The 13,767-nt window shown below is 28.7% G+C and overlaps 1 protein-coding gene across 2 annotated transcripts in view; it reads right to left on the bottom strand.

The window, feature by feature from the left end:
- LOC118199181 (uncharacterized) overlaps window positions 1–13,767 on the bottom strand; it is a 159,257-nt gene that overhangs the window by 16,197 nt on the left and 129,293 nt on the right. For both annotated transcript variants that reach the window (XM_085820951.1, XM_085820950.1), the window contains 3 exons: window positions 8,104–8,324; window positions 5,490–5,653; window positions 3,763–3,954 (listed from right to left, as the gene is read on the bottom strand). In XM_085820951.1, the coding sequence (XP_085677077.1) occupies window positions 3,763–3,954; window positions 5,490–5,653; window positions 8,104–8,324 (577 nt within the window). The remainder of the gene's footprint in view (window positions 1–3,762; window positions 3,955–5,489; window positions 5,654–8,103; window positions 8,325–13,767) is intronic.

The following is a 13,767-nucleotide window of genomic DNA, read 5'->3' as shown; positions in this document are numbered from 1 at the left end:
GAGGATAGTTGTAACACTGCTTTAAGCTAGAATACCTTTTTCCAACACAGGAAATATAAAGTGAAGGAAAAATTAAACAATTGTGAAATTTTCAAGGAGGGAAAAAATATAATTCCAGTTGTACATACAACATGCTGAGATATGGAAGACACATGCATATTTCATATTAAAATTAAGTAAAATTCAATTAATTTTTACAAAATTTTAATGAATAGTTATTACATTGTGTCAACTCGCATAAATATAATTATAACTGCCTCAAATGAACACCATAAGAATCTGAAGACTTATGCAAACAAGAGAATTATTAGAATAAATGACATATGCAACACATCAAAGTGTATAAACTAAAGGTCACATGCCTGAATACTGGTAAAATACATAAAAAGATAACACTTCTTGAACTTAATCATGTCTCTAGAACTGCAGGAAATATTTAGAAAGAAAAAGTCACTGCTTCTGAGGGATAAAATCATCAAATGATTTTTTTTCCATGTGTGTAACAGCTAGTCATTTAGACAGAAATCTGAATACAGTACAGTGCTGTTATCAAAATATGAGAAACACCATAAATGAACACACTGATGACACAGTTTAAAACATACTGTACCACTAAGCATAGCATCAAATGGATGACTCTGCAAGGTCAATTTGTAAATTAGTATCAAATCTGAGACATCATTTGCAATCATTAAATGAAATATATATCAGTAAAAACTATCAAATGGCATTTACATGACATTAAGATTCAATGTTCAATGGCTAATTCATAGACTCCAACCTTCAGCAAACCTTGTCAGTAGTCAACGCGCGAACGACATTTTTACAACTTTGAAAATGTGCGCGTAGCGTATGTTGTAATTAACCATTCATTAATTTTAAATTAATAATTAATTGTAATCAATTTTATTACATTTAAAATCCATATACATATAAAACTGAATAATTAAAAATATACCTTGTAAATTATATGCACATTTAATTAGAAATTTTCTTTTAACTCCTCAAGCATTCACTAATAAAAAGTACTTCAAATCACTACTAATCATAGAAAAAATCAGAAGCTATAAATCATATCTTTATTCTGGATATGATTTCTACAGGGAAATAAAATTTAAATAACCAAGAATGATACATATAAGTATTAAACAAAATATGCATAATTTATGAATGCAAAGATTTATATGTAGCATGCTTAGCAAGCTTAAGTTCTGATTTTGAGAATGTTTTTTTATAACACAGTTCTTCATTTGCCTGCATATTTATTTTTTCAATCAAAACTGCTTCAAGAGTTTTAAGACCTAAATTTGGTCGAAATTCCGTCTGATTTTTTTTTAACAATAGAAAAAATTCTTTCGCAAGCTGCATCTGAATGAGGTATTATTAAGACAGCAAGCATTACAGAAGGCAATACTTTGTATTTAATACACCCATTCATATTTTTTAATTTGGCAATTTCTCCCCATGCTATATCAATATGCAAATCTACAATTTCTTTCAAATCATCTACTTGATACATGGAAAATTCAATTTCTACTTGATTAAGACATTTTTCATCAATAATGGATGGAAAAGTATTCATCAAGTAAAGAACAGATGAAAATGAGACTTTAGTTCTCAAGTTGATGTCAGCAACTTCAGCATGTTTTAGAAATGGATCACTCAGTGGAAATTTATCAATTATATATGAACATGCAGTTACAAAAAAAGCTCGCACAGAATTGAAAAATGATTTCACTTCACTTTCATTCAACTTGGCATTTTTTAAATATAGTCTTGTTTCCGCACCAATCACTAAATTTTCATTTTCTTTTTGTTTACTATACTTCTGAAATGGAATAGACGTTAGAGTAACATCTTCATTTTCTTTAGAAATTACTGATGGTTTTACGAATCTAACAAAAAAATTCATTAAAAGTTCAAAAAGTTCTCTTCTCAATTTATGTATATAAGGAGCTTGTTGTTGCAAATTAATATTTACTGTTATAAACAAAGGCAAAGTATTTTTCAAAAATAACAAGTACAATTTGGTGGTCGGTGACTGTAAAATTTTTTTAACGTTTTGCAATCTCTTTCCTTCATTCTCACTGTTATCTGGTTTATCTCCAAAAAAATTTATCACAGCATCCCACTGTTACAAAATCCTTGTTATAGATTCTAAAAGAGACAACCATCTCGTACTGCAATATTTCAAAATTTTATGAGATTTTGCATTCTGTCCCAAAATTTGTTGAGCAACTTTGAAGCTATGCTTCCGTTTCAAACTTTTCTCCAAGTAAAAATATATATCTATTATCAACATTTCAATTTCTGAGCCAATTAATTTTTCAGTAGCTTTTTTTGCAGCTATATGCAAGAGGTGGCACGGACAATCTCGGGTGATTATACTTGGTTGATGCATTTTGATAAATGATGCTACACCTTTAAACTTTCCAATCATATTACTAGCATTATCTGAAGAAAATGATAAGCAATTTTTCCATTCTAAACCTTTGTTTTTAAAGTTTTCATTTATACAATTAAAAATACCTTCTCCTGTATTATTCGTGCATTCTAAAATAGAAATCAATGAAGTAATTATCACTCCCTTTTCTTTACTGTAGTATGTTATAACCAATGGGTACAGTTTGTTATCATTGTTATCATTACTTCCATCAGTACTTAGAGAAAATGATGTACTGCACACTGATTTTATAATATCAGCAACAGTATTTTCTGAAAGCGTTTTCACAATAGCAGCAGTTTTGGTATGACCGCAGCTAAATTTTTTTGCTATGGCAGAATCCGGAAACATTGCTTTGAAAAGCTCTTTGGAATGATCTGAAACAGAAAGCGGTAGATTATGTTCAATTAAAAAACGAACAAAATAGCATCCGGCTTTTATAGGATCTGTTTCATCATCTTTTATTAAGAAATTTGTTATTTCTTTAGATTTTACGGTGCCAAGTTCTATATGCTTTTGAGAAAACACATGCCATTTACAGTCATCTTTTCCGCCATGAGCAACTGAGAAGTCTTTGTTGCATACACTGCAGTGTGCGTGATTCACAGAAATTTCGGACGCTTTAATGCATGGAAATTCTGAAGAATATGAATCTTTAAACTTCTGCTTTGATAATTTTGGCTTCTTCGTTCGAGGCAGCATTATGATTAAAAATCTTTCACCTGATTCACAGTTCACAAGACAAACGCTAAGCTCTCGCCGTAAACTACACAATGCAGCCGAATGCAGCCTAAACACGCATCAGCGAGGAACCTGGGAGACAGACAATTGGGTGGAACTATTGATAAGTCGTTAACGGTTGGAGTTACTGATCTACGATTGGCTAATTCTTCAAAACTAGGAACGCACTCAACACGTGATATATGATAACACGAGTATTCAGGCAATCATCGGATGAATTAGTTGGTTCCGTTTTGCGTACTGGTTCTCCTGCTCTTGTTTCTGTAAAATCCGTAGTTTTTTCCATACTTTTCGTAGCTCGTAGTTTTTCATGAATTTCCGTAGAAACTACGGAGAATCCGTAGTAGTTGGAGTCTATGCTAATTACAATAATACTTCTAATTGTAAATAAGCAAGTTGTGATTCTCTGATGTTTGTTGGTGCAAAATGCATCCAGAGATATTATTAATACACAAAATTTGTGACAGCAAGTCATGCCGCACCTCAGTATTTAGATACCATTAAATAATATGCAAAATAAGATATAAAACTACAGATGTGGAAAAAAAGCACATTTCATAAAAAAGATAAATATGAACCTCAGGAGAAATTGCATCAGTAAATAATGTTGACTGTTTCCTCAAGCGTCTTGAGTCAGCTGTTTGATCTGTGCGTGGCCATTTAATTTGAGGTTTCACAACAGAAGTATCCACAGTTTGAGTTGAGGATGTGATACATTTACGCTGATATTCTAACTCCAATTTTGTCTGTTGCACAAATTGATTATAAGCCTAAAGATACATAAATAAAAAGACAGAATAAAATTGATCTTTATATACTGCTTTAATTTGAAGAAAGAGCATATACATAATGATTTCAAGAAGTAAAACAGATTTAAACACTCATTATCATATACAAAACAGATGTTTCCTTTTATGAAGAATAATAAGGAAGATAAGTAGTACTTTTTAAGAAAGAATATTAGTACCAATGTTTATGACTAGTTTAATTTACAAAAAATTGCAAAGGGCTTTAAAAAAGATTTCTTAAATAATATTAACTCTTTTTGGTTGAATTATGGATCTACATCTTACCATGTTTAATATTAGTCAAGGATTCACTCCATGCCTTGCCTTGTCAAAACTATTACATTTTGTAATATATTTCTTGTTCAAACATTATGCTTAACCATTAACAAATTCATAAAAATAATCTTTCTGTACTATTGAAACATAATTAAAAATTATAGGGATTCTACAGAATTAGCTATAATTAAAAAGAAACAGAAAAAATATTTTTGGTCAGCAAATTAAAATTTTACTTTGGTATTTTAAGTTACAAATATTCAAACTGGCAACAAATGATTTTTTTAAATGTGCTTCGAAGTAAATTACAATGCAAAATTAACACTCAGAGATTTCTGGGAACATCATTTTTAATATTTTTGTTCCTAAACAAAGGCTGGAGCACAGCTGACTATCAGCCGCATGAATTCCACCTAAAGGAAATAATGGCCAGATTGTGTTGCATGCAAAAAGTTAAAAGTTTGATATTTAGTTTCTTTTCTTTCCCCTCCTTTTTTTTTCCGCTTGTTTGTTATCTATGATATTGTATCTCTAAATAAAACCATGCTGTTGGGAGTTAACAATAAGCACATGGGGAAGTCACTAGAGAATGATGAAAATGAATTTAACATGAAGGAACTGACTCCATTAAAAAAATAAAAGGTGATTGTAAAAGGAATATCTTTGTAGGAAGAGAAGAGAATAACATATGATCTTAGTTCTATGATCCATGAATTTCGTGCAAAAAGGAAAATCTTTATTCAAATAACAACATCTCTTTGCTTAACTTCCAAATTCCACTGATGTCATCTACTCTCCTTTTTATATGGTAAAATTTAATTAAGAATTTATCTATTTCATCTGCTTAACAATGCGTTTATCATTTTCATCTTAAATTTAATGATTTTAATTTTACCAACATGAATTTGTGTACATCGATTGGGTAAGGTTTAAATACCCAATCATCTGTGATCCAGGAATGGATTAATACATTTTATATTAATTCTAGGAAATAGTTTTACTTAACAAACATTTCGGAAATGAACGGTAAATTCCATTTGTGAACTGAGATTTCACCATATTTTAGTTGTAGTATAAATAAGTTACATTGCTATCAAGACATAATTGGTCAATAACAATGTTCATGCATATTCACACAATACAAATTTTATTTTCATCTAAAATAATCAGCAAACAAATAAAAAAATAATATTTATTTTAACAAAGCTTTGATTATCATATATGTCAAAAATGAAACTTACATCAAGCTGCTTCTGCAAAGAGAGCTCTTTTTCTTTCAGCTGTTCTCTGTAATACCTCTTTTTTCTCTCCCTTTTCAACTTTTCAGCTTCTGCTTTACGTAGTTTCAGTTCTTGTGTTAAAGCATGAATACGAACTTCAATATCACTTTGATCAGAAGCAGTTTCTATGAAATCAAATTAGAAAAACCTTGCTGATAAACATTTATAAATAATTAGATATACCACATCCTAAATGCTTGTGTGAAACCAATAATTGTTATTGATACTTCGAAGCAGATGAGTTAAATAAATTTACACAAATTGGAAGAAGTAGATATAAGATTTAAAAAGTGTGATTTAATTGAACCAAGTTTAAAATATGGGGGGGGGAATAAAAAAAGAAAAAGCTCATTTAGAATGCTGAAAAGAGGGGAGAAAAGTGTGCATGTACAAAGGCATATATGTGTGCGTGTGAAAGAGAGGTACAGCAATGACTGCAACTCTTTAACACAGGTTACAGACCTAAGAGTACAAAACTGATTAATCAAGTTTTCAAACGTAAGTACAAGTTTTTTTTTAACATATAAAAATCATGAGACTAACAGGAAGTTTTTTATAATACATAATTCAAGCACTAAGGTACTTTTCCCCACCTTAAAATTGTCTCAACATGAAACACATGAATTATTTATGGCTATCATGTAGAGAATATTTCACAAAACTAATTGTGATTAACTTTATTTTTTTAATTTTATACTGAACACACATGTACAAAAATTAATAATAATTTGCATTCCATTATGCATAATTGACACTTATATAACAGCCCTTCATATCTTTCAGAAAAAGGACTTACAAAATGCAATTGCTACAATAAAACTTTTGTCATCAGCATGAAAATCAACATTTTAAAATAAATTCTATAGCATGCATTGACAAAGTTCTTATTATTAAATAAGTATCCACAATGAAAATAATATTGTTATGAATTTTGTATTTAGTTAGAAATTTTCTAGTAGAATTATAACTTTAATTGCTTTATTTCCCCATGCAATGCAGCACGAGACATATTTTAAGGTAAAGCTACACTGGAAAAGTAAAAATACAGGAGCATGTGCACTTAACATTTTATAAATGAATATGTCTCCAATTTAAAGTGAATAAATGCAATTGAATACTGCAGTACTTGTAAACATAATTCCATCCTCTTATTGGTTTCCAGAAATCTTGAGAAACAAAGAAATTACTAGAACTCACGGCCAACTGAAATAAAATGCTGGAGAGAGACATCTCAGCTCAGTTGTTTGGTTAGCAGCTGTTGTTATTGTTTGATCGGATAAGCTGTCTCTGTGCTGTGCTTTGCATTCTATTTAACGTTTTTAGTAGTTTAAAGTATAACTACTTATTATATCGCGTGGTATTGTGAACACTTGTATGAATATCTCTGAGGAAAATTCTAGCATTTTGTTATATTTCTTTTGATAAGAATAAATTTTATTAACCTTTTACTGGACTTGTGCATTCAAACTATTATGAAACCATAAGCACGTAACAATATTTGAGGCAGAAATACTTATTTCTGAAGTAAAATTTAAAGCAAAATTTAATAAAATTACAAAAAAAAAGTTTTACTTATTATATCTATAGCAAAAAATTTATTTCCTATTTCCATGTATTCTAAACTTTTAAAACACTATCTTATACCTAATTTAAAAATAACAACAACAATAACAAAAAAAAAAAAAAAAAAAAAAAAACCTTTTGAAAGAAAAAGTATTGATAGCATTAGTAACACTTCTTATACTAGGCAATGATGCTAAGTGGATGTTTTCTTCATTCAATTATGATGACAGTTCTTTTACGCAAGCATACACAATAAAATGGTATTATCTTTAGATAGATTTTCAGTAATTTTAGGTCCAGTCTATCATAACATAAACAACAGACATAAATTTTAATTTCAAATTTGTTTTTTCAAAAATTTCACATATTACCTTCTCCATCCATATTTTTATCACTGATTAGCTGAATATCTAACATTTACCTGCACATCTCCCAGGTTTCACACACACTTAAAAATCAGCATAAAAAAAGCAATTTTAATGTCACCCAGCCAATAATTAATAAAAAAATAAATGATGAGCCAGATGTTACATTTGATAAGATTTTTAAACCTCTCAAACATTAAAAAAACATTTTTGAATTTTTTGAAAAATGGTATAATGAGGCTTTTGAATCTAATAAATTGACTTGGAAAAAGAGTATGGAACTGTATGGAAAAAGAGTTTTTTGTGAAAATGTTGCCAAATGGAAATCAATTTCTGAATACTTCTCATATATAACAGTATTATTATAAATACAGTATACCACAATTTAATTATTGACTGCCCAAATAACATTTGATTATGCTAATGAGTATGCATATTTTTTTCAAAAGCTTTTGATACATTCATTCACTTCGGAAGCAAAACTTAAACAAATGTAAAAAGATAAACTTTCTAAAGACTTTAATAAATATCTGTAATTGAATCAATTGTAGGATCTTGAGATTGAATGATTTTGTATTTATTAAAGAACCACATTATTATTATTCCCCCTCCCCCATATAGGTTTTGCACCACAAATGAATACAGACCTGAATGAGAAATAGTGTAAGAATCATCAGATCCACTAGAATCATGACGTTTGATATTACGGGGTATAAGGGGAGGTCTGATGCTAATTGGAGAGCTCTTTTTCATGCCAGTACTTTTTAATGGTTCCATATTTGATGCTGATGATGATGATTTCCTGTTTGATGAAGAGTCAAAAGAATCAGAGTATACATCTGGACTTGAAGTTTTTGCAGATGCTGAGCTAAAAGTGAAAGAATATTAATTCATAAAATACAGTTTTCAATGAATTTCAGTTTCTAATTTCACTGACCAAACATACATACATACATACACACACACACAACACACACACACACACACACACACATATAATTAATCCATTTAGTAAAATTATTTTTACTAATTTATTAAATTTTATACTTATTTTCATAATAATTATTTCATAATATTTTTGATAAGATTCATTTCCAAAGTTTAGACTCATTTTTCTTCAGAATTAACATCTAATAAATCTCCAAATTACAATAGCTTTTACTCTTCACTTTCAAAGGGATAATTGACATCTATTATTAAAAATATATACAAGTAATATACATCTAAACCACTCAAAAAATTTTGAAATATCAAATTCTGAAAGAAGGCTTCTCTGTAGAAGAAATTTATAAGAGTACATAAGGCATGTGAAACACAGTATCTCAAATGGACTAGATATTTATCAGTTTAATAGTACAGACCCCAAGAAACCAAAAGCCCCTTTCCTATTAACATGATATTTTGTGATAAATTATCAATGCTAGATGGCATAAATTTAAGTGAATCTCATTCTTGGGATTATTTTATTATAAATACACAGTACAAAGTCCGTAATCCAGACTCGTCGGGACTTCGGCGATTCCGGATTATAGATCATCGATTTAAATCTTGTAAGATGGGATGCATAAATTATACAATTAAAAATATGAAACCGTAATTTACAAAATAAAGAGCAATTATAATTGATCTAAAAGGTATTAAAATTTACAAAAAAAAAAAAAAAAAAAAAAAAAAAAAAAGCTTAATATTTATTTGTTTACTTTATTAAACATTTCTTTCAATGTAAGTTGTTTAAGTTGCTTTGTTTTTTGTGCTAATACTTTCTCTTTAATTCTATAAACAGACATAATTTCTTGTTCAGTTACAAAGTTTCACTGTTCAAGTCCTGTAATTGTTGTGTTGAGAATACCGATTAACTTGTCAATAAAAATTTTTTTGTTTTCGTTTCATCTCTGTCACTTTCTTCACTATCGGAAGCGTGCATGGGTAAACGCTATACGGGCGTAGTGGACGCGCGCATTAAACGTAAGTTTGTGGCTGAGGTCTAGATTATAATAGATCATTCCGGATAATGGACGTCCAGATTACAGACTTTGTACTGTATATGTATATATATATATTTTTGGTATTTGGAATAATTTCAACAATGGTTTTATTCCATCCAAGTTTTTTTTTTTTATAAATAAATGCTCATCATAGCCTACTAAATTATGAATTATTGCAAGAAAGAAATTAGGAATTTGACAATTTAAATTGCAAATATTATGTGATGGTCTTCTACATTTTTCAGTTAAATGGCAAATCTATAACTGTCCTTCAATAACCTGAAGCCTCAGATATCATTTCCTTAATATATATATATATTTTCTCATTTGTCGAATATCATTTGCTAACATGTATATAAATTTATTAGCTACATCAGATGCCCTATAAATAAGAGATGGCTTACAAAACTCACGTACATATTTAATGCAATAATTTAAACTACATTCCAGTATTTCATTAAGTAGGAGTTTGTTGAATCTGGTTTACGAGTATCTAACTTTTCAAAAGGGATTCAAAATCGACATAAATGGCAAATGCTACTCTCATTGATCTTGTGAGGTTTATCTATTTTTTACCTAACAGTTCATTTTAAATCCAAAAGCCTTTCATATTAATTGCTTTCACCCATGCTTTCCATACCAGAATGTAAATGAGATAGCGAGAGTTTATTCAGATTAAGGTAGAACGAAGCGCTATTTAAGCAAGAGTTTTGGAAGTTATTTTTAGAGCATTTCTGCCTATTCCAGGCTATGTTGTTCTATGATTATTAGCGACTTGCGTTAGCAGCATGGAGTGTTCTTGCCATTAGGGGCTTGTCTCGCCGATTTACTACAAACCAGAGTTCTTATGTGAATGTTAATCCACCACACCTTGAAATCAATATTTGTTATGTTATTCTGCTAAGCCAGAAGTGAATGACTTCTTGTTACCAAAGTTGGGTCATTGTTAATTTTATGTTTGAATAAAAGGGTCTTACACAAACTTCTTCTGATTTCTGTTTTGTTTCAAAAGGCTAGATGATAATTCTTCAAAAGCCCTTTTAAAAGTTTATGTTCCCAAAGAGACATAGATTTTACAATCTTTTATAATTTTCAAATTTTATATATGTCTTTTTCAGGCATTTCTACTTTTACAGGATTACAGCCCACACAATCGATTTCATGTGTTTTAAAGTTTTCTTTTGAATAAAATACCTATCACATAGCGATACTTGATTTGAAGTTATATGACTTATTAATCTATTGACAATAATGAATATTTTGATCATCTTTCACATAAAACAAGTTTCAATACTTTTCCTATTTATTATCAGCAATTCTAATGGATGTATTGATTTTTTCTAATCATATAGATTTATATATACTGTTTAATTTCTCAAATTGGTTATTACTATCTACAGAGATAGGAAATTCAGCAACAGAATAGGCCAAATTATTATAGAAGAGAGTTGATAGAATTTATTATCATTATTTTTTACATTTATGATTGCTTTTTTGCTTTAATTTTTTCTGGTAAATAAATATAAGATGATTCATAATATTCATAAAGAGGATCATGCTTGTTAATTCTTAATTCAATGTATTTAATTTCGCAAGCGTCCATCCTGATTTTTTGCTAAAAATTAGCTGATTTATTGATCACTTTATCAACAGCAAAATCATAAAAAGCATCAAAATCACTTGAACTCAACGTTACTTTATTGGGTATTCTAAATGAATGCTTTTTAGATTAATTTCTGTTTTTATACATACTGAACAACAGTAAATTTAAATTTACTTTTTCTTTCACACTATCCAAAATCTTTTTATTCACTATATTTCTTTGATTTCCTAAGTACTCGAGAGGAATCATAATGTTGTTTTTATTTCTAATTTTCAATGTTTCTAATCTTGATTTGTAAACGGTTTCAATTAGCTCAATTTCCCTCTCAGTTTTTTTATACATGTTACTTGAAAAATAGAGATGCTAAGACTAGAAAAATAATGTGATAAAAATATGATAGAACATTTAGATGCGATTCCAAATCCCATACTGGGTGAAAGTATAGAAAGAATATTAGACATACTTTATGAGCAAAAAGACATTTGGAAAGGGACGCAGTCTGAAATGCAAAGAAAAAACAAAAACTAAATTCAAATGAAATTGTTTCTAAACGCAACAAGCTCTTACTGAAAGGTATATTCATGATGTTTGTGGCTCTAAAAAAGGTATTTTTTTTTAAGTTCAAACAACTCGTAAAAAAAAAAAACCACTTAAAAGATGCATGTTATAATCCTAAAACAGATAATTGTGGCGTGAAAGAACTACAAAAGAAAACCAAAATATCCCAAAGCAAAACTGAAACTGTTTTACATCAACAAGATGTTTATACAAAATATAAACCACTCATTAGAAATTTTAAGGGGAGAAGAATATATATTTCTAGCAGTGATGATCAATGGCATACAATTTAAGCCCATAGGTCACAAACACGTTTAATTTTTTTTTCATTGGTTTACTAATTATGTGCTATTTGATTTCCACAATTTTTAGAATTTTTACAAAATTGCTAAAACATTTTGAGAGTATATTCTGAAAGAAAGACAGAATGAAAAAGATTAGAAAATATATGGACGCAAATGGTACTACAACAAATATATACATATTGGATAAATTAGTTAAAATTATAACAATTCATATCATTGATCTATAAAAATGACACCTCTAGAAGCATCTGATAAAGATAATGAAGCTGTAGTTTATAAAAATTGATAGAAGCCTATAGAAATTTTTAAAAAACCTAAATTTAAGATTGGTGATACCATTAGAATTTCTAAATTTAAAACCTTTTCATAAGTGGATACCTCAAGTACTCTACAAAAGAGATTTTTACCATTTGTGAAGTTTTACACACATGGATCTTTCGAATTACAGACTGAAAGATTTGAATAATAAAGAAATTAAAAGAACGTTTTATGAAAAAAAAATTGGTTAAATATGATAAAAAAAGATAAAATTTATAAAACTGAGAAAATAATAAAGAAAAAAAGAAAAAAGGAGAAGACAAAGTTTTTGTTAAATGGTTGAGATATCTAGAACGTTTCAATTCGTGGACAGATCAGAAAAACATTCCTAAAAGTTCTAAATTTATTAAAACAAATTTTTGTTCTTATATTTGTGTGATCTAGTTTTCTTTGCTATCATAAAATGTAACTGGATCTACTTAAGTGTTGGAACTTCCAAATTCTCATATAGATGTGAAGATGCACACAGCCAGGGGCAGGATGTAAAAAACCCTTTTAATTTACCACAAAGTGTTTAACAGATGCCATAGACTTACGTGCTTACACAAAACACTGACCACTTGTGGTGAGATTATGTAATAAAAGATAATGTAATACTAAATATAAAGGTAAAGTGTAGTGCAAGACTACACAATTCGATTTAAACTATCAGGTTGACTCGGAAAAACCTACACTGTCAGGATACTAACTTGATGGCAAGTAGGTATAGCCACTATTAAGATTCACAGCTGGTAAAAATTAACAAACATGTGCTCACAATAGCGAAATCACACTCTCTCTAACCTTTTCGTTCCCACAGTTTAAGTAAATCCAGTTTAGACTATTAATAGTAAAAGTACTATAGAGTAATGTTCACTCTATTTAATTTATATCTTGGCTAGGAAACATGAACAGAAATATGAGAAATCACACAACATAAAATAATTATTAGTAAAAATAAGTAGAACTCTACATACTTACATACACACACACAAAAAAGTTTTGCTCATAAAAAGATAGTCTGCATTTACTTTCGTTACATTTTATAATTCAGCCCCTTTGTTAAGATTTCTAATTTTTTTGTGCAAATATTTGTTCAGAAGTCTAATTTTTAATATCATGAATTTATATTTTTAACTTCATCCATTTAAAAAAATTCTAATTTTTATCATTTAAATTTTTTTTATATAATTTCTCCTCATCATTTTTTTTTTAAATCACTGCATTACTAAAAAATTCCATTTTTTGTGTGCCCTCATTTAAAAAAAATTACAGATATTTTTAATACTTCATTTTCAAGGCTTTTATTATAAAATTTGAGTTTTTCTCCAAGTATCCTAGCTGGATTATTAATGTTTTTTTAACACAAAATTGTTCTTATCATTGTTATGGATATTTCATTTCTCTTAGAAAAAATTTGAATCTCCAATTTGAGCTTGTAAATAATGAGAGATTTAGAAAATTATTAACACTGCTAATTTACACAAAACTTTTTTTCATCCTTTATTTATTTTATAACCTTTCTTATTAAAAATTACATTTATTATATTTCCTTTTTGTTAC

This window comes from Stegodyphus dumicola, chromosome 7, assembly GCF_044657685.1.
Source record: "Stegodyphus dumicola isolate Sdum_Otavi_A_Nest chromosome 7, ASM4465768v1".
In the NCBI taxonomy this organism is placed as follows: Eukaryota; Metazoa; Arthropoda; class Arachnida; order Araneae; family Eresidae; genus Stegodyphus; species Stegodyphus dumicola.
This window is presented reverse-complemented; position numbering and strand designations above follow the sequence as displayed.